This window comes from Pezoporus occidentalis, unplaced genomic scaffold (assembly GCF_034315485.1).
Source record: "Pezoporus occidentalis ecotype Australia unplaced genomic scaffold, CSIRO_AGI_Poc_V1 ctg100, whole genome shotgun sequence".
Classification (NCBI taxonomy): Eukaryota; Metazoa; Chordata; class Aves; order Psittaciformes; family Psittacidae; genus Pezoporus; species Pezoporus occidentalis.
The window spans coordinates 1,148,044-1,169,742 of NW_026912780.1; the positions used below are offsets into that span (position 1 = coordinate 1,148,044).

General features: G+C 41.3%; 1 protein-coding gene across 2 annotated transcripts in view; it reads left to right on the forward strand.

The window, feature by feature from the left end:
• PPHLN1 (periphilin 1) overlaps window positions 1–21,084 on the forward strand; it is a 73,327-nt gene extending 52,243 nt beyond the window's left edge. For both annotated transcript variants that reach the window (XM_062612360.1, XM_062612370.1), the window contains exon 10: window positions 17,435–21,084. In XM_062612360.1, the coding sequence (XP_062468344.1) occupies window positions 17,435–17,644 (210 nt within the window). In that variant the 3' untranslated portion in view covers window positions 17,645–21,084. The remainder of the gene's footprint in view (window positions 1–17,434) is intronic.
• The last annotated feature ends 615 nt before the right edge of the window (window positions 21,085–21,699 follow it).

Consider the following 21,699-nt stretch of genomic DNA (forward strand, 5'->3'; position numbering starts at 1 on the left):
TCAAGAGCTCCCTGACTCACCCTTGATTTGATTCAGGCTATTGGTTTCTTAAGCCTATATATAAGTGATTGGTGCTTTTAATAACAGAGCAAGATGTTTCATAATACATAAAATTATTGGCTTTGTTATTCTTGCAGTCTCCTTTTGGATGGGGAGTTGCATCTGCATTCCAAATGTGACAATTATCATCTGTACACTAGTAAATTAAAATGGTTGTAGTGTTGGGTTGTTAAATTCCCTAATCCAGATGTGATTAATCTAAAATTGCAAATCTATATGTAATTTGATAAGACAGACTTTTAAAAAATCAGTTAAATACAGTTTGCGTTCTTGCTGTGTGAATTTTCTGCGTCATTTGTCAGCCAGTGTTTGGGGAACGGGGGTGGGCAAAAAATTCTCGAGTTTAAAGTAATTATATGGTCTCCTATGGCCCAGGTAGGCTGTCAAAGAAACTGGGTTAGGAGTGTTCCTTTCAGTTTTAAGCAGAATGGGCTTTTTGCTACCAAGAAAAGCATGTATCATTGTGAGTTGGCTCTGGAGCCTTTTAATTTGTGTAGGTGTTACTCACGTCAGAATAAGCAGCCAGAGCAGTGATTCTGAAGAGAAGTATCTCATCTACTGTAGAAATTATTCCCTCCTTATTCATTTATATTGACCCAGATACAATTTTTTTTTAATTAATGAGAGAAACATAATTTTTGCATGTATGTATTTCTGACGGTGCAGTGAAAATGTAAGGTAATTCCTTGCTTGTCTTAGACCTGTGCTATACCTTGGGGACCTTCAAGAATGTAACTTCTGCTTTGCAGCACAGTCCTCTCTTTATGCTGTGTATGGACCGAGCTGGTCATTTTTTTGAATCATTATCACAAAAATGACACTTTAGGAAAAACAGAATTCAATGACTTTTAAAGCTTTTGTTAAAAAAATATGCTGGACATAATTTGAAAGTCTAGTACCTTTATGGTAACATGGCTCATGTCTTATTTCTTTATCCCAGGCTTCAGTTTCTCTTCAGTCTGTTGCTATTTGACTGTTTCTGTCTCGTAAGACTAAGTATTCTTAAATGTGTATGCCTGTTACTGAAGAGTTATGTTGAGACTGAAGAGTTATATTAGGATATACTGAGAAGTCTTAGGGATAAAGTGCTGAGCTTGTTCTTGTCTATTGTGGATCAACTGTAAGATTTTAAAAGAGGCAAGGTCATTTAGCATGTTAACTGAATAGGAATATGCAGTGTCTAGGCTCAGGTAAGGTTTTATGCATACAAGGATACAAGCTTTCATAGATATCCTTGCAATTTATTTCAAGAAAAATTGCTCGGTATGCATGTGTCACTGGTAAGTAAGTACCTTTTTACTGTATTCTTAAAGCTGCTGTATTATGCATGTATTCAAGCTCTGAAGTGCACTGAAGTGTGTGCATGTGCGCATGTACGTAAGGTGTACAGTGAGCAGTGTTTGGTTTTGTTCTTTAAATGATGTTTCCACCTAGTTATGAAACAGGCCTTTTGCCTGTGTTTTCATGTTTGATAGAAATGTGTGAAATGTCAATGTGCTTATGTCACGAGGTGCTCACATAATTCAGTTGATATTTTTTAATGAATTCCTGATTTTTCAGAGAGCGAGGCTATGTGAGAGCTTGAGCAAAGACTTGCCGAGGGAGTGGATAAGATTTTGGTGGCAGAAGTGAAGGTAGTCAGAGATGGCAGTGGTTCTTTTATTATGCACATATTGCCCCACTGCAGGGTCTTCGGAGCAGAAAGAGTGATTTGGCTTTGTCCACAGTGTAGTTTGCTGGGCAATGGAAAGCTAAGGAGAATAAAGAGGAAATACGGACAAGTGAAAGAGAGGTTAATGCTAACTTGATGTAAGATGAAGTGAGTCAATAGTCAATTCTGTATTAAAACTAAGCAATAGGTCTAAGATCTGGCTTCAGTGGATTGCAGCCAACAAATGAAAAGTCAGGCGTATTTTCTTCATTAAGAGTCTAAGTGTAAGCTACTGACTTACTCTGCAGAAGGCAACTTTTTTTTCTTTTTCTTTCTTTTTTTGTTTTAATGAAACAGTCACTGTTCTCATTCTGCCCAGTCCATGGTTCTCTGAAATCAATAAATGAAATAATCCTTTGTTTAGACTGTAAATCAGTTCTTTGTGGATACTAATCCTGGAAATAGCAAGACGTCCTACCTACTGATTTGAAAATAGGAATTTTGCAATGTTTATACCCTTAGGTGACTTAAAACAAAACAGAACAAACACAAATCCTCTCGCCCCCCCCCCGAAGCCTGCTGGAATTTCTAAATGAAATGAGAAAATGTCATTCATTTTAATTGTGGTTTTGTTTGGGCTTTCTCTATCTTATTTAATTTGGCTTGCTCTAGTCTAAGTAATTAAATCTTTTTTGCCTCATTTAATTCTCATTCCAGAGAGTGTAGTTCAGCCAAATCTTTGTTAGCATGAACTGTTTTGTTAAAAAAATAAAGTTCTGGAAGGCTGCATGAAGGGAGGAATGTCTTATTTTTCAGGATATGTTTGTACGAATAACCCTTGTCTATTCTGTATCTTTGAAAGCACGTGGTAATCTTCTGTGAAGTAAGGTTAAAAGGTAAATGGCATGGTACTGTTTCTTTTGGCTATTGCATCATTGTTTGACCTTTAGCAACCTATTTTTATCTTAGGCAGTAAACTGTTTAGTTCTGCTTATCAAAAGAGACTTCACTGCTCTCTTTCCATGCTGTTCTTATCCAAAACACACCGTATCAATCCAGCATCAGTAGACTTTATCAGCAACAGCTATTATTCTGCTCAAAGATACAGCATAAAAATGTTTATTTATATTGTAACAGTACATTTTATTCAATAAATACATTTATATATAGTTCTGTGGTTTCCAGTTTCATTATCTACTTTAGATCTTTTGTATTACCTCCTTATTAGTGTATCCTTTTCCTCAATTTTAGCTGTCTGACTTGAAATTATTGTTTTGGTGTCAGCAAATCTTTAACTGCAGGACATTGACAGAATTGCTGGCAGCCACTAATATGTTCTAGCTATATTTTTTTTTCATTGACTTGTTAATTTATGTGATGCTTTACTATTGTTACTAGTAAATAAATACTTACCATAATCATCCTCTCTGGTTTACAATTAGAGTAAATAAGATATTTCATGAAATCCAAGAGGACTGGGTCTAGACCTCTAGTATCCTTGCATCAGAAACAGCATAGGAAGCAGGACTAGGGAAGTGAGCATCTGCCTGTACTTGGCACTGGTGAGGCAGCACCTCAGATACCATGTTCAGTTTGGGGCCTCACTACAAGAAGACATTGAGATACTGGAGCAGGTCCAGAGAAGGGCAACAAAGCTGGTGAAGGGTCTAGAGCACAAGTGTGAGGCACATCTGAGGGACCTGGGGTTGTTCAGTCAGGAGTAAAGGAGGCTCTCGGGGAGACCTTGTTGCTCATTTACAGCTACTTGAAAGCAGGCTGTCCTAAGGTGGGTGTCAGTCTCTTCTCCCAAGTAACAAATGACAGGACAAGAGGAAATGGCCTTAAGTTGCACCAGGGACGTTTGAATTGGATAGCAGGTATAATTTCTTCGCTGAAAGGGTAGTCAGTCATTGGAACAGGCTGCCCAGAGAAGTGGTTGAGTCACATCCTTGGAGGTATTTAAGACATGCAGATGCGGCAGTTAGAAACATGGTCTATAGTGGTAATGCTAGGGTAACAGCTGGACTCAGTGATCTTGAAGGTCTTTTTCAACCTAAATGGTTCTATGATTCTAAGTTTTGTCTCCTCAGTACTAGAAAGCTCTCTTGGTAGACGGGGCTGCATCAAAAAAAACATGACCAGCAGGTAGAATGAGGTGATGAGGCACTGGAATGGGTTGATCAAGGAAGCTGTGAATGCTCCATCTTTGGCAGTGTTCAAGATCAGGTTGGATGGAGTCTAAGGTGACATGGTTTAGTGTGAGGTGTCCCTGCCCATGCAGGGGGGGTGGAACTGGATGATCGTAAGGTCCTTTCCAGTCCAAACCATTCTGTGGTTCTATCCTGCCCCTCTACTCTGCTCTCTTGAGGCCCCACTTGGAGCACTGTGTACAGTTCTGGTGTCCTCAATATAAGAAGGTCATGGAGCTGTTAGAGCAAGTCCAGAGGAGGACCACAAGGATGATCAGGGGACTGGAGCACCTCCTGTATGAAGACAGGCTGAGAAAGTTGTGGCTGTTCAGCCTGGAGAAGAGAAGGCTGCGTGGAGACCTCATAGCAGCCTTCCAGTATCTGAAGGGGGCCTATAGGGATGCTGGAGAGGGACACTTCATCAGGGGCTGTAGCAATAGGACAAGGGGTAACGGGTTTAAACTAGAACAGGGGAAGTTCAGGTTAGATGTAAGGAAAAAATTCCTTACTGTAAGGGTGGTGAGGCACTGGAATGGGTTGCCCAGGGAGGTTGTGAATGCTCCATCCCTGGCAATGCTCAAGGCCAGGTTGGACAGAGCCTTGGGTGACATGGTTTAGTGTGAGGTGTCCCTGCCCATGGCAGGGGGTTGGAACTAGATGATCTTAAGGTCCTTTCCAACCCTAACTATTCTGTGATTCTGTGATTTGTTGCATCATGCTGGTAGCACAATTTGTAGAAGTCAAGGATTGCAGAAAGCTGCTCAAAGGTATTTAAAGAATATCTGAAGAATACAGAGCTAAAGCTTTCAAAAAACCCCACACAAAACAGTATTTGATGATGCCAGTTTTCTTATAATGGTCATAATACCTTTTATAAGGACTGACTGAAGCCAGACTCGAAAAGAATCAAAGCTTTTCAGTGGATGCCAGAAAGTGAAGACAAGCAAACCCTTCAAAAAGTCATGAGTGTGTTCACATATCTTGCCAAGTTTGTTCCAAATCTGTCCTCTGTCAGTTCACCCCATCAGACAACTTCTGGAAAATGTTCAGTGACACTGCAGTGAACAGGGTAGACATTCCTTTAATGAGTTTGATAGGTGACAGTTCTTGTGCTGAAGTGCTGCAGCGCTGCTTAACTGTCTCATTAATAAAGGCTTGTAACAAAGAAGTAGAAAGCCAGCGTCCTTAGTCTGAGATCTTTTTAAATGCAGAATAGGTGTGTTTATCACATGGAAAAATAGTTCACCATGAAAACAACAGTGACTCCCAAGCTTTTTTGAACCAGCTAGATGCTGTGATTCTTCAGTATTATTTATGAGGTGTAACCCAAACTTACTGAATAATTAATTCCAAGTACTCTGGGATACAGTTAGTGGTATATCCACTGAGTAAACGCAGAACTCCTGCTACGTTCTCTTGGAACCACAATTGGTAATCGCTGCCCTAAGACATGATTTACTAACCATGAAAGACAATCTCTGCTCCTTGTGGCTTTCTGTTTGGGGATAGACGTGCTTTCTATTTTTACCAATTTTGGGTCGGATTTCTGCTCCCAAATTGAAATGGAATTAGCTAGAATTGTGGGAACAGATTCAGAGGGAGAGATAGTTTGGGTGTTAAATGCTAAAAATACAGAAGGAATGAATATATTTGCAGTCAGAAATGAAGTTTCATCATACAGCTTTTCTGACCTATTCCACCTCCAGCCATTGTGTTAGCTTTGTGTTCTGTTTCTTTATATGTTTTGTATTTGACTGAAGATACAGAAACATTAAAACACAGATCCTGTGTGTTTTGCCTGCCTGGGTTAGGTAGCAGCTCTGAGAGTGGTCCCAGATGAGTTCAAAGAGACTGGACACATTAGTAAGGCTGTAGATAAATGTCCTCTTCGGAGGTTATCTACAGTTTCTTGTCCCCTTCTCATCCAGAATAGGCGATTCCTCCCCACAGCCCAACTGATGTGCTAGTGTGTGACCTAATTATGATGCTCGTGCCTAAAAATGAATTTTAGGAGTAGTCCTGTGTATTGCTGGCTCACACAAACAAGTGGGTGAGGGTTTCTGGTATGGGGATGGTGACAGCTGGGAAGGGGGAATAGCATTTTCAGCCATCACAGCTGCATGTGGAAAAAGATACCCATCCGCAAGCTAGGGAGGGCTTACAGAATTCTTCGAAAACATGGCCTTAATTTTCTTTTTCTTTTATTTGATTTTATATTTGAAATGAGCACTTAAAGTAAATAATGAGAGTGACTGTTTAGAGGGGAGAGACAGGACCATGACTTGGACAATTTGATCCATTATTGATGCACTAATAAAACTGATTTGTGAGGCTAGTATAACGTGTGAAGTAACTCTAAACTTTCAGAAACCTTAAGTTTTAGCATAACCTAAGTAATAAAACCTTGGTAATAGAAGTAATTGTTTTTTCTTCTTGCAGCTGTTGCTTTTCCTTTCTGAGAAGTTGTCCATTACAGTAGTTTACTTATTTTGTGTTGTAAGTTCCTTATGCTGCACATGTGATTAAAAAACCCTTTGACTTCAGCATTTTTTTGACCCATTAAAGAAGAAAAATGAAAAAAAGTTGCTCTTTAAGCAGTGATGGTGAGAGTCTTCTCATTTAAGAACTGGTTCTTAAATTCATCAATCCACTAGCTTTGAGTTTATAATAACAATGCTGCCGCCAGTTAATCGTGCAACTGATCTGCTGGGAGTTGCTCTCAATTGGAAAAGGAAGATGTTTTGTTTTGCTTTCTCTTGCTGCTTGTTTACACTGTGCCACGGAAGAAAATGCAGGTGATCCACACCTCAGGGTAAAATTCTGTCTTGCCCATTAACAAAACTGACCCCTCGCTGCACAGTGTTGAATCTGACTGTGTTTGTAGCTGAAGAGATTTGTTGACATTGAAAGTGTGAAGACTTTTGGTCAGGGAGAGCTAAATCACCACAAGTCACTTTCTGGTAAAAGCAAATGCATCATTGCTGATCTTGACTGCAGCACAGTCCGTGTATGTGGCTTTTAAACTACTGTACTTTCTGTACAAGGAAGGTTAGTTTATCATGTAATTGTTGCTGTTAATACACAGCTCATTCTGATGAGGCTTACATGAATATCGCTTTCTTTTGTGGTCAGTGGACATAACTGAAAGCTATTAAAGCATTTTTAACAAGAGAATTACCATAGACAGAGTCTTTTGTAGATAAACTTCACCCTTCCTGTTTTGGATGGAGCAATAAGTTTACCATGGAGCAGATTTAGGAAATAGCTTTCCATCAATTCTCTGTTTTATAAATAAAAAGTTGCAGGGCGAGGTCCTTCCTTTGGCATAAAGCTGATTATTTCCTGCTTCATCCTGAACTGGTGCATTTCAAGTAATAGGATTTTTTTAGCATCCGACAAGAGAGGAGAGCTTTTAGGATTCTGTTTTCCTTTATGGTCCTGTGAAATGCAATTTCTATACTAGAGGGTCATTATAGAACAAAGAAAAACTAATAGATATGTAACTTGCTGCTCTTTCAGAGAATTTTTGGACTTAGCTGTACAGCTGTTTGTAGCCAGGCATTTTAAACATACAGCTGGGTATTCTTATATGTGAGTTGAAAACACATCATTGATGTGTCTCTGAGAGATCATCAGTACTTCTGGTGAGGTTTAGAAACTGATGACTTGTAACTGCAATGGGTTATTTGAATTCAGATTTATCATCTGCTTGCAGAAAGCACACGCTTTCTGTAAGGAAAATATGTAAGAGGGAGAACTTAAACTAATACTGCTGTTTTACCTAAGGAACACAGAAGTTAATATATGAAGTAACACTACCCTCATCCAACACATCTGTTGTAAAGAAGCCTATGAAATCTAGGCCACACACAAACTGGTCTCCAAGGGCCTGTAGTTGGTGTTAGAATGCTGTTATTATGTGGTCTGATTGGTTTAGTAAAGAATTATCTCCAGTAAAACCATGTAACATAATAGTCTTTGCTCTCCCACATGGGAGCTACTTCTGCTTGACTGAGCAAGACATTTCTTGAAGAAGTAATAATGCACTTGCTCTTGCCAAAACATAACATTAAATGAAGTGTATCGTCATGTACATTTTTGTTGTGTATCAATTCTTGTTCATTTAAACATTCACTTAAAGGCCTCCACCATAGTATTAGAAGCAGTTCGAGTAAATATACAGATTTCTTAGCAATATATTTAAAATAAATTTCTTGTGTTGTATTGAAAACTTGTTTGTTATCATTTTAAAGCAGTAAGAAACTATTTGGAAAATTTTTCATAAATGTAAAGTGTTGCTGAACTTTCCAGATGCCAGTTTAATTGCCAGACAGTACAAGTCATAGCAGTTTAAGGTTTATCTTGCACTGTCCTGAATGCTTTGTATGTGATGCTTTCCCTGGTCACTTTGTCTTTAAAAGATTGCTGAGATAGTTCAATAGCTCATGTGAGCAGTTTCCTAAATAGCACTAACTTGGTTGGCTTTTGCTATCATTGTTCAGAACTTTGTAGCCTTGCTCTACAGATCTGTCCTTGCTGTGTAACTGGAGCTGTAAACACTTGCTACAACTGTTGAGGACTTCCCTTTAGCTGCTTTTTGGTTTTGTTATTTTTACCCTGCTCAGCAGAGTCCTGCCAAAGCTTGACTGCTCCATCTTTAGATTGCTTTATAAGCATAGAGTAAATGCACCAAAATGTGTCATTTTTTGTTTGGATGGTGAAAGGAGGAAGAAAGTTGTTGAGAAGGGATGATGCTTCTCTCCAGAGGTGATGATTAGAGATATGATTGCTATGGGGCAGAGCCCCACACAATAGAAGCCATAGGAGGATGAGGCTGACATGGGGAAGATGAGGCAGCCTGGCTTTGTTCCGACACTCCTGCAGTCACAGCGTGCCTGAGTCAGCCATAGGCTTCTCCTGAGCTGCAATGGACTCCACCCTGTGCAGCCCGCATGGCTTCAGTGTAGTTGCAGAGGTGTCACCAGGGTCATGATGTGAAGCAAACGAGGACGCAGATGATGTCTTCAGCTTAAACTGGAGATAATGGTTTCATGGAAGTAAATAATTTGGTCTGCATGTTTACTTCCCAGTGTATTACATAGAAGGGATATGATGCTAGATGATGTACACTGGATGATTTTTAGGTCCCTTCCAACCCAAACCAGTCTATGATTGTATGGAAAAGGCCAGAGTTGTGTCTCAGGACCGAAGCCAACTCTTCAGGGTTTTCAGCCTTAAATTGCACATTTAAATTCAGCAGAGAGTTTGTTACTGTAGACATAGACGCCCACCCCCAATTTTACAGATGACCTGCCCATTTCTTTTCATACTAGAATCCTACTTTAATCAGGAAGCCTTGCAGTGGCATTGTTCTAGACTGCATCTTCCTCTTTCAAATCAGTTTAATCAAAGCAATAAATAAAAAGCAGGCAGAAGATGTCATGTCCTAGAAACAAGTGTTGTAGATCAGCTGAACAGAAACACTGTGTCCCCGTGTTGGGGAGCAGTGGCTAGCCCTGAGGAGCTCAGGGCTGGGTGGCCCTAGCTGCATCTCCCAGGGGCTACCTCCCAGGCACTGCAGGTCCTAGCACTGTTCCCTGCAGCACTGCACTCGGGCACCAGCATCCACGTTGCTAGTCTTGGTCCTTGAGGGCAAAGCAGAGCTCAGCTCTGAATTCACACTGCTGTTAAAATGATGGCTGTATCAGCATCTCTTCCATGTGCGGGACTTCCAGCAGACCTTTCAGTCAGGTGTTTAGCTGCCAGAAATGGTGGGCTTAGATCAGGCTTATCTGGCGCTTGAAACTTTCACTGGAAAGGGACACTGAGTGCATGTAACTTTAATAGTTTGCATATCTTCAGTAAGTGTCAAATTAACATGAAGTTGTTCATTATTACATAGTACATTAAATAACTTGTTTCCCCCGATTTGCAATTCAATGAATATCTAATTGGTCTATAAACAGATTGATTAATGGGTACAGAAATTATTACATAGATCCAAGGCAAAATTGTTAGTTGTTTTTAAGAAAGGAATAGAATAGGCTTGTTGATAGTTTATAATTAAAAATTATATGCCCCTATTGCAACCACGCATTAAATTCCTTGTACGTTCATTTAGCTTTTTGTAGCCGTAAAAAATAGTCCGTCCTGGCTGAAAACCAGTTTTAAATATCTTGATCATGAGAATTGTCTGCAAGTGGTTTAATGACAGTTCTGAGCATACGTTGCACTGCGGAGCTATAAATTTATATATTGTGCTCATAAACATAACAATACCATTACATTGCCAGTGCAGTAATGAAAATTTCTCTGTGCTCTTTCAGTAGAGGATTAGCTTATTGTACTTGAGGAGACTAAATTTCGGGTAAGTTAATAAAGCCTAATTTGCATGGTTGAGAACAATCCAAGAGAGTATGTAAATAAATTAAAAAGAAGTGATTTGGGGAGAGGTAATAATTCCTTCTGAAGTTGTCTTTGGCAAAGAAAATACTGTGATACGAGCCATATTGAAGCAATTGGTTTGTATTTTCACAATTTGCCTAAGTTTACGTGCACAATTATAATGCAAATCTTATTGCATATGCAGTGAGCTTTGAGCTAGATCTGCATTACGGAATCTTTCAGTATTGCTCATAGCTAGGAGTACAGGAAAAATTAGACCTCATAGTCTGTCTACCCCTGCTCGGAAAACCTGGCATAGATGTGGCTGTGTTAACAGAAGAGTGCTTTGTCAAGCTTACTTTAGGTCTGCTGAGGAGGGGAAATGAGGAAGTGGCTTATACCACCAGAGGGCTATACCAGCCTTTCTGTCCTGGCTTAGCTAGGGGAGCAAAAGCTGTTACCTGTGTCTGGTGTAGAGGAGCCTTCGGGCATCACTGAAGCAAGAGAGATTTCAGGCAGTTTGCTCTTTCTTTAATGGGATGTCTGTAGGGGATGTGGTACAGCATGCAAGCTTGTGCTATACTTATACTCTGCAAGTTCAATCAGACAGCTACCAGCGAGCATGTGGTTTCTTTCCTCCTTGCATGGGGTATTTGATACTTGTGGGAAATGTGCCCTTAGTAACTGAAAAGTTTCTGTTTTCTGAAAGATAATATACTAAATGAATACTTGCATGAATCACAGATACAAGATTGTGATTGCTGGGCATGTTGGGTCTTCTCAAGGGTGAGTTAGTATCTAAGGGTTGCAGGCTGTTTAATGTTGTTTCTGAGCCACAACCCTACCTCCTCTCCCCATGTGAACTGGGCCTTGAGGGTCTTTGGCCTTCTGGATGAGAAGCTGAGAACAGGCATCTCTGAGGATGAGCACTGACTCACAAGCACTGATGGTGGGCTGTATACATATGGTGCAGAGCTGCTCAGAGACTCTGGAGTTGCATCGTGTTGCTATGAAGGAGGGGTCCTGGTGGAGGTGAGAGAGTGTTAGATGAATCTGTAAATGTATGGAATGATAAAAATACTCAAAAATGCAGGAAAGGTTGTGATGAAGAAGTGCAGGAGGTTGGAAATTACAGATTAAATCACAGACATCAATTTCATTTGTTAAATCATGACATCCACCTAATGGATGTGGTCTTCATTGTGCCTGGCGGTCCTGCTTCTGTCTGTGGGCAGTAGTACCACCTTGTGCGCTGAAATGAATTTGTCCATCTTGCATAAAGCTGCTTGAGTGTTGCATCTGCAAGTCTCTGGATGTTTCCTATTCAAGCCAAGAGGATTTAAAATAAGTACCACAGTCATACTCATCCAAAACCATCGTAGAGACAATAGTTAATGTTGCCTACTTATATTTAGAATAAAGCATGCTCATTACAGCAGTTATCCCATAAATGGGAAGTGACAGTTCAGTTGAGTCTTTTGAGGCAGAGAGGAGAAATTTGCATCTTCCACTTGCTACTCACTTGTACTTTCTACCAGCTGTGGACATGGCAGGTAGAGGCTGGTTGGACCTCATAGCCTGGTTGGACCAGTTTTTCTGAGGGTCTTTTCAGTTACCCGGGAGCTTCTTTCTGGTTTCCATCTTCTTCAAAGGCTGTTTAGAACAGAAGCTGTAGTTCTAGCTGTCCTGATTCACCTTGAGAAGTTAAAAAGCCTTTCTTTGCACAGACTGTAGAGCTGAGCAGGGAAAGCTTGGTGCATGGGTTGAAATAAAGGCTGCAAATATCTCCATTTTATTATCTCTGTTTTTTCCTGGCCTCATCTCCTTTGAATGTTGTGTCTCCTCTTGCTGTTGAAATGAAGCTGCTTTTTGGCCAGATATGCAAGACTTTGAGACCAAGATAACAAAGTTTCTGACTCTTCTGCAGACTGTATTCGCTTGCAGGGGAGGACATCTTAAGTTCTCCAGGGGTTTTCTCATTGCAGTTTATGTCGTCCAGCAGCTCTGCTGGGCAAAATACACAGGCAGGTCCAGAAAAGTTTGAGAGAAGAAGATGGAGCTGTGCTAAGCAGCGAAAGGAAATGATGTGGACTTTGTCAGTGAATATTAGACATCTCATCAAATTAGGTATAATTTCATACACGCCCCGAGTTCAGATTTACAACAAAGATTTGGTGATAGTGTTTCCACCCATCATCTGAGACATTCAGTATATTTTCTTTGGTTTAAGTTGGGACCATTTTTGCATTATCATTGCAGAAGGTATATAGCGATCTAAGACGTGAGCAGTTCACATGAGCTTGCTTCTGCCCCTCTTTTCCATTAGAGGTTAATGCCCCAGAGCTGAGCTGGAAGAAGAGAATGTGTGGTATCCTTCATCTCCGTCATGTCAGTGTCATACACTGTAATTAATTTAAGTCACTGTTGATGGTACTTTGGAGAACTCCTTAATGTGCGTCTGTGCAAAGTTTCACAATTAACCTCAAAGTTTCATTCTGCCTGGCGTGTTCTAGGGCTTAATCACCTCCGACCTTGGAGACCAACATCTCCATCGCTTTAGCTAGATCTATATTTAAATAGATCTAAGTGCAAATTTTGGTGTAGTTTTCCCAAATATATAAGGAGTGTTCACTAATGTGTTGCAGGTGCACCACAACTTTAGACTTGAATCTAGACAAGGCGTAAGTGCTATACAGAGACTGGCATGTGAAGGGTTGATCTAAGCTAGAGCCTCTATGCTATTATCATGTAAGAATAAAAGAGCTAAAATGCCATGAGAATAATATAAAAATAGGCATATTTGGGATCCTCTGACCTCACAGATGCCAGATGTGCTGACTTTGGAAAACTCTTCAAAGAGAGCTTGAATTCTGCCTATGTACTTCTCATTCTCAGGAAAATCAAGACTATATATAGTGTGTGTGTATATAAAATAAATATAAATGCATTTATATATTTGGGACTAGAACAGCTGTTTCTGTTTCTCCTTCAACTGCTTACGAAAGTGTTACATGTTCTTTCCATTATGCTGATGCTGTAGCTTAGGTCAGAGAATAAAAGTATGCTAGGGCCTTGGTAAATGCTCACCCCATGGCTTTAGCTGTTTTCAGGATTAACTGGCGTATATATCAGACAGAATAATCATGTCGTTGGTATCATTCCCTTTCTTGGTTTTCAATATAAAAATGTTGTTTCTTCTTTCCCCACACATGGAACCGTTTTCAGCTTTTAGTTCCAGATGTTTACAGATAAGCTTTCCACAGTCTGAGCTCAAAATCAATATCAGCTGGAATTTTAAATGTAGGGTTCATTTCAAACTTTGTTGGGTCACAAGTTCTTTAAATATTCTTCTCCTGCAGAGAGCTGGTTTGCTTGTTTGGGGTCTTTTCTGCAGTTTTCTTTCTTCCTCAAACATTACATTCTCGGCTTATTTTCCAGAAACATCTTTCTTCTCTCTTCTGTGGAGAGGATGGATTTTAGTATGCCATGTCACCATCCTCTTTTACAAGAACTTTGAGTGTTTACACCATTTTTAAACATAGCTGATTGTACCATTGAGCTGCTAATATCTTCTGTAATTGATATTCTTGTATTTATAATCCCTACTCCCTTATGCAAAGCATAGTAACTTCTCTCTGAGAGCTGGTAGTGGTGCACTGACTTCAGATACAAACTGGTTTATGAAGTTATTACCACTTCGCAACTGTGGCCTGTAGTTCTTTCAATTGTGCTGGTGCATCTGGTTTTAGAATTGAATCACTGAATCACATTAATTGGGGGGGAAGTCATTTAAAACGGGATCATCTCAATGATGCAATTTATGTCGCAGCTATACAAATAGGTTTATCAGCACAATTGAGAAGGAGGCAGATTGCACGGGGAGGATTAGAAATAGCAGCTGGGGTAGAAAGCTTTGTAGAGGGAAAATTGCTCAATTATTGTTAGAGGAGCTGAGCTGTTTCCTTTGTTTTCTGTTGTTAGAACTGCCTTCCTGCCCCACCTCTGCCCTCTTCCCCTGTTTTAGGTCAGTGCTGTTTTATTATTTTTAAAGTCTTTTGTCACAAAGAATTGAAAGTGTTCGTCTTATACATGAAGGTGGTTGGTTTCCAGATTGTTGTGACAGCAAGGTGACTTCTGACTCCAGACACAGCGACAGCAGTGGCTCTCCTGATTCTCTTCCGTGCCTTCTTTTGGGAAAGTTTTAAGGACAAATGTGCTTAGACTGAGCTAATATTTATATGCTAAGGGTCAGAGAATTTCATCTGGGCTAGTTCTTTGTGGTGTGCGAGACAAATAGCAGATAGCACAGTTTGCTATTAATTTGAAGGCCAATTAAAAGTAGAGCATTTCCTTCAGCTGTAGCTACGGGTGCCTTCTGGTGCAGAAGACAGGCCAATGTGTCTGTGTTCTCTGTTAGTGTCAGGGTTTCATTCGTGCCAGTGTTGCACAGCGTCCTCTGAAGACTGACAGTAACCAGGTTCGTTTACCTGTGGAAGATCATTCACACATCCTTGTTCTGACCACTTCAAAGGTGATAGACTAGGACAAATAGACTTGCAATAAGGAAAAAAATGAAGAGGAGAAAAAAGAAGGTTTTTAACTGTTTCCCCCCAAACATAATGGCTCTGGGGAGAAAAAATTTCAGAAATCATTCTGTGAAGGTGCTAGGAAGCGTGCTGCAAGTACATGAAAGGCATGAGTTATCCAGAGTGAAATACCATCTGTCTGTCATATGGCTAATCAGAGACAGCAATTCTTCCTGAGCTTTTTCCTTGGAAAGAGTCAGAGAAAAAGCAACCCAAATTTACTGTGTTTGAAGTTCTCTTAGCATGTATTGTGGTTTACTTGCTGTGGAACATGAACTCTGAGAGTCTGGGGTTTGTGCTGATATTTTACTACCAAAGAACAAAGCATACAAAGGAGGAAACAAACCCCTCAGAAAGAATGCCATGTGCACACTGTTTCCACACTTAAGATGTTTAGCTGTGGTTTGTTTTGGACTGCAGTCTTCGTTTTGGCTTCTTAATCTCCATTGAAAATTAGTTTCTTTCAAAAGGTTTTCTTTTATTTGCCAACCAGCACTTGAAAAGTGGGTCTTATTTTAAACTGTTGGTACAGAATATACCATTAAACACTTGAGAACTGTCATTATTAAGGGTATCATGTTAAATCATCGTGTTTCTGAGAATAGTTTGTGTGCAGAATGTTTGTTCATTTGTCTGCTTTACTGTTCCTCTGGAATGAATATGCTTGAGCTGCCCTTGGACTGGTCCTTATGAATAAAAGTGTGGTGGTGTTTGGTTGGGGGAGGGTTCTTTTTCTTTCTTTTTTACTAGTGGGAAATTGCGTATATACAATTGTATCATTTGTGGGTCCGCAATATAGATAAATAGGGGAGGAGAAGGTCACGCATCTCCGTAAAAAACACGTTTTAACACAAGAACCCAATGCTAAAAGATAATCACACTTTGAGGTATATCAACATTTTAGCTCCCCCCCCCCAAAAAAAAAAAACAAACACAGCAATATAAAACTTACTTGTCTGCACTCAGAAAGCCAGTGTATTTTCTAAATGGAAATTGGCCAAAGAGGTGTGAAAAAGAACTGCATCTGGCAGCTGGAAGACTTTGACAAGTTCCTTTTTTGGTGGGTGTTTGGATTAATAACCTTAGCTGGAATCTGGAAAAAGTACAATAAAGTTGCAAGGATTCAGTACAGGTTGGGCAGAGAAGAGATTCAGAGCAGCCCTGCGGAGAAAGACTTGGGGGTGTTGGTTGATGAGAAAATGAACATGAGCCGGCTTCAGTGTGCACTTGCAGCCCAGAAAGCCAACCGTATCCTGGGCTGCATCAAAAGGAGCGTGACCAGGAGGCTGAAGGAGGTGATCCTGCCCCTCTACTCTGCTCTTGTGAGACCTCACCTGGAGTATTGTGTGCAGTTCTGGTGTCCTCAACATAAAAAGGACATGGAGCTGTTGGAACAAGTCCAGAGGAGGGCCACGAGGATGATCAGGGGACTGGAGCACCTCCTGCATGAAGACAGGCTGAGGAAGTTGGGGCTGTTCAGCCTGGAGAAGAGAAGGCTGCGTGGAGACCTCATAGCAGCCTTCCAGTATCTGAAGGGGGCCTATAGGGATGCTGGAGAGGGACTCTTCATTAGGGACTGTAGTGACAGGACAAGGGGTAACGGGTTAAAACTTAAACAGGGGAAGTTTAGATTGGATATAAGGAAGAAGTTCTTTCCTGTTAGGGTGGTGAGGCACTGGAATGGGTTGCCCAGGGAGGTTGTGAATGCTCCATCCCTGGCAGTGTTCAAGGCCAGGCTGGACGAGACCTTGGGTGACATGGTTTAGTGTGAGGTGTCCCTGTCCATGGCAGGGGGGTTGGAACTAGATGATCTTAAGGTCCTTTCCAACCTTAACTATTCTATGATTCTGTGATTCTACTTTGAAAACCATCTAAAAGCATCGTTGGATGTTTGTCTTAAAAAACAGTTGCAGTGATAATGAGAAGTTACTTTTCCTCAACTGTGGTACATAACTGACTCACAACTCTTCGTTCCCTGCAGTATAAGATCAGTTGGGTTCACATAAACCACTGCCAGGATTGCTCTTATCCTTAGTGGTTGAATCACCAATGCAGTCAAAGTAATAAAAATCATATTGTCAAGAACTTCTATAAGAAACAAATATCCACCAAACAAACGTAATTTGGTGAAATTATTTAAACACAACTTGTATTTAAAGTATTAGGAAAGATTACAATCTAAGTTATTGATGCTTTGTATGAAGACTGGGATTGCTAGACATGCCACAATTAATTTTATACGTATTTGCAGTGAAAATCTGGTTTAGCATTTGCACTTAATTCTGCCATTATGTATTAAATATTGCTGCAAGAGGAACTTCATTTTTCTTTTTAAGGCATTTTTTCCAAGAAGAGTGATTTCTTGTATCCAGATAGTTCTGAACTACTGAAATTTTTATTAGCACGGGGCATAAGAGAAAAAGCATCTTACAGTTGAGACTCCTGTTACCCAGTATTCTTTGTTTGGTTTGTGTCTGCAGTAGTGCCTAACTCAATGAGGGCTGTTGCTGTGCTAATGTAAAGAGTGTTCCATTTAATTCTTTTCTACAATGTGTTCTTTCTAGATCTACCGACAAGACTGTGAAACCTTTGGCATGGTAGTGAAGATGCTAATTGATAAAGATCCGTCATTGGAGAAGTCCATTCAGTTTGCCCTGAGGCAGAATTTGCATGAAATAGGTGAACGGTGTATAGAAGAACTCAAACATTTCATTGCTCAGTACGATGCTGCCAATCAAGATATGTCAGAATCCTTCAAAGAAGGCTCACACTAAGGACAGAAATATGCTTTTAGATCCTCTTCATTGTGTATGCCATAATACATAAATCTGCTTTTTTGCTAGGAAAGAGGAGATCTTGCTGGGAATTTGAACCCAAGGCCTGCGCTCCTTTGTAGTAGCTCAGGTGGCTATATCATGTTCACTGTGGTCTCCACAATTGTATTCTTCCTACCTGTACTTGTTGACATATATTCCTTTGAAAGGATGTCCTTTTCAAAAATGCTGTAAAGTGACAAACTATTTTTGAAGCCTTTACACAGTTACCTAGGAACAACTGTTCAGTCTGATGTATGTACACTTACATTTTGATGTTTATAAGTGTAACTTCAAACACTGTATTTTTTATTAAAGTAACAAAAAGCAGTTCTTCATTCTTCAACTTACACAGAAAGAAGTCTTGTTTTCATATATACTATAGGAAGGGAAGAATTGCAAAATTGGTAGCAGCTATGTTTTATTTATTATAGTTTAATTTTAAACTTCAGGTTCATTCTGTAAAATTGCACTAGGGGTTATCTCTAGTCTCTGACTGCCAGAGCAATGCTACTTGGTGTAAGTGCTGTACTTGTGTTCTAATTGCAGGTTCTGCGAGTGCTGTTTAAATGTTGGTGTTTTCCATGTCATGAGTCATTTATAGTGAGCAGTATTCAAGGAGTCATGGGTGCTTGAGGTTGGAAGGGACCACTGGGGGGTCATCTAATGCAACGCCCCTGCTCAGGCAGGGTCACCTAGAGCACACTGCTCAGGACTGTGTCCAGATGGATCTTCCCCAGGGAAGGAGACTCCACAACCTCTCTGGGCAACCTACTCCAATGCTCAGTAAAGAAGTTCTTCATGTTCAGATGAAACTTCCTGGGGTCTGCTTTATGCCCATTGCCTCTCATTCTGTCACTTGGCATCACCAAGAAGAGTCTGGCCTTATCCTCTTGACACCCTCCCTTCAGATACTTGCGCACACTGATCCGAGCCTGTGAGTCTTCTCTAGGCTGAACAGCTCCCTCAGCCTTCCCTCATACGAGAGATGCTCCAGACCCTTCTTCATTCCCATAGCCCTTCACTGGACTTGCTCCTGGAGCTCCATGTCTCTTTTGCACTGGGAAACCCAGAACTGGACACACTAATCAAGATGAGGCCTCACTGGGGGTGAGTAGAGGGAGGATTACCTCCCTCGACCTGCTGGCAGTGCTCTTCCGGATGCAGCCCAGGATACCATTGGCCTTCTTGGCCACAGGGGCACATGACTGGCTCATGAACAACTTGTGCACCAGGACCCCCAGGTCCTTCTCTGCAGAGCTGCTTTCCATCAGGTCAGCTCCCAGCCTGTACTGGTGCTTGGGGTTATTTCCAGTTTCCCTTTGGTGAATCCATGCTGACTACTCCTGATAGCTGCCTCGTCTTCCACATGCCTTCCGTATGGTCTCCAGGATGAGCCATTCCATCACCTGACCAGGGATTGAGGTGAGGTTGACCAGTCTGTAGCTCCAAGGCTTCTCCTTCTTGCCGTTACTGAAGACTGGGGTGACATTTGCCTTCTTCCAGTCCTCAGGCACCTCTCCTGCTTGCCATGACCTTTCAAAGATGATCAAGAGTGGCCTAGCAATAAGGTTTGCCAGCTCCCTCAGCACTCATGGGTGCATCTTGTCAGATCCCTTGGACTTGCAGATGTCATGTTTGTCTACATGATCTCTAATCCAATCCTTCTCAACCAAGGGAAGGACTTGCTTTCTCCAGACCTTCCCTGTCGTCTTCTGGGTCAGGGACTCCTGGGGGCTGACCTTGGCATTGAAGATTGAAGCAAAGAAGGCATTCAGTGTCTCTGTGTCCTCTGTCACCAGGGGCATCCCTGCTCCATTCAGTAGCAGGCTTACGTTTTCCCTAGTTTTCCTTTATTATTGATGTATTTGAAGAAGCCTTTCTTGTTGTCCTTGACGTCCTTAGCTAGATATTTTTCCAAAAGAGCCTTGGCTCTCCTTGTCGCATTTCTGCATACTCTGACAACATCCCTATATTCTTCCCAGGTGGCCTGTCGCTGCTTCCACCTCCTGTGTATCTCCTGCTTGTGTTTGAGTTTTATGTAGGATGAATTCCATTTTTTGTTACTATTTGCTACTAAATGTGTCCTTTGTTATGTTTTTGACTGCACCTTACAGAGTATAACTGCAGGTAACCACTGAGCAGGGAAAGGTCCCTTCTCCTACTCTCTCTGTCTCCCCCCTTAAGCCTTCTCACCACTTCTCATGCAGCAGTTTTCACAATCAGGAGGCTGTGTGTAATCTTCATTTCTGGCATCAAGAAGGAGCAGGAATTCAGGGGGACAAGGAAAGTGAGCAGCATTGTCTCTTTAGGAACTCCCAAGTTTCCTTTGGATTAGGTATAATGTCAAGTTGAACTGTAAGGCCCCAGATTCATCATCATTTCACACCTAGGTGGTTCTGGATAATGTCTGGCATCCCTATTGACCTGCTAGAGTGATTAGAGTTGGTTGAGTGGTTGGGGAGGCTGCCAGTGCTGCATGATTACTTTTCAGAGGTGAAAAATACTTAGGACTCATTGGTGATATCCTGACTGTTGAATTCTCTTTACATGTAATAACGTTCTGTTTTTTATGAATGTTTTAGGAAGGGGATAATTTGAGTCATAAACACAAAGGTAAGTATAAGCATGATTGTTTTGTATACATTTGCATTTAGAAACGTGAAACTCTGTAAAAAAACTTCCAAAGTGCACATTATTTTGAAATTAAAAAGTCACTGAATTCAGCCCCTTTATCAAGAGAGCTTCCAAGGTTTCACCAGAATGGTGTGCAGAAAAGTAAGGGAAATAGCAATGGTTTTGCCTGTACAAGGTACTGTTTGTATCACAGCATCTTACACATGCAAATCTTGATAGGGTATATTAAAAGTGTATTGCATCAGATTCCTGAGGTGCCCAATTAGCTTTAATGTCAGCAGGGTGTGGTTTTCCAGTTGGCTTTTGTTGGTTTCTACAACAAGAGTTCACATTGCTCGAAGGAGATGACCTACAACTTACCTTGTTGGCACCCGGCATTGTGTGGGCTGCACAGTAAGTGGGAATCAGCTCCCACATCCTACAGGATGCTAATCTGGGGAGGGAGAGAAGGGAAGAGAGGCAACCTGCTGTGGCACAGTAGTCAGATCTGACCCGCCCCTTCTGGCAGCAACCCAGTTTGCCAAGATCTGTCATGAAACCACAGGCAAAGCCTTCTCTGAGGCAGAAGCACTTCACTGCTTGTTACAGGACTGAGAGCCTCCAGGGTGTTGCATCAAACTTTCTGCTTTGGGTTGGAAATGCTAGTGGGAAAATCCTGAAATTATGTTTAATATATTTTTTATTAAAAGTGTTCATTATAACTGTATAGTTTGTTAGGAGTCTCCTTTGTTAGAAGCCTGATTAAATTTACTATGATAAAAGTGTTTGATTTTCAAGTGTCCTTCTGTAAAGACCTACGTTTACAATCACAGAATCAAATGATGTCTCAAATTGGAAGGGTGCCGTAAGGATCACCAAGTCCAACTCCCTGCTCCTCACAGGACTACCTAAAACTAAACTGTATGACTGAGAGTGTCATCCAGACACCCCTTGAGCTCCGACAGCCTTGGGGCTGTGACCACTTCCCTGGGGGGCCAGTTCCAGTGGACAGCCACCCTCCCACTGAAGAGCCTTTTCCTAATGTCCTACCTGAACCGCCCCTGATGCAGCTACATTCCATTTCCTTGTATCCTACAGCTGCCCTCCAGAGAGGAGATCAGCACCTCCCCTCCGCTGCCCCCCTTGAGGGAGCTGTAGACTGCAGTGAGGGCACCCCTCAGCCTTCTCTTCTCCAGGCTGAACAATGAAGTAACCTCAGCCTCTTCTTGTAAGTCTTGCCCTTGAGGCTTCTTGCCAACTCAGTCACCCTCCTGTGGACACACTATGAGGGTCTGATGTCCTTATACTGGGGCACCCAAAACTGCACACAGTACGCAAGGTGGGGCTGCACAGGGGCAGTGTGACGTGGCACAGTCACCTCGCTTGACTGCCCAGCCATG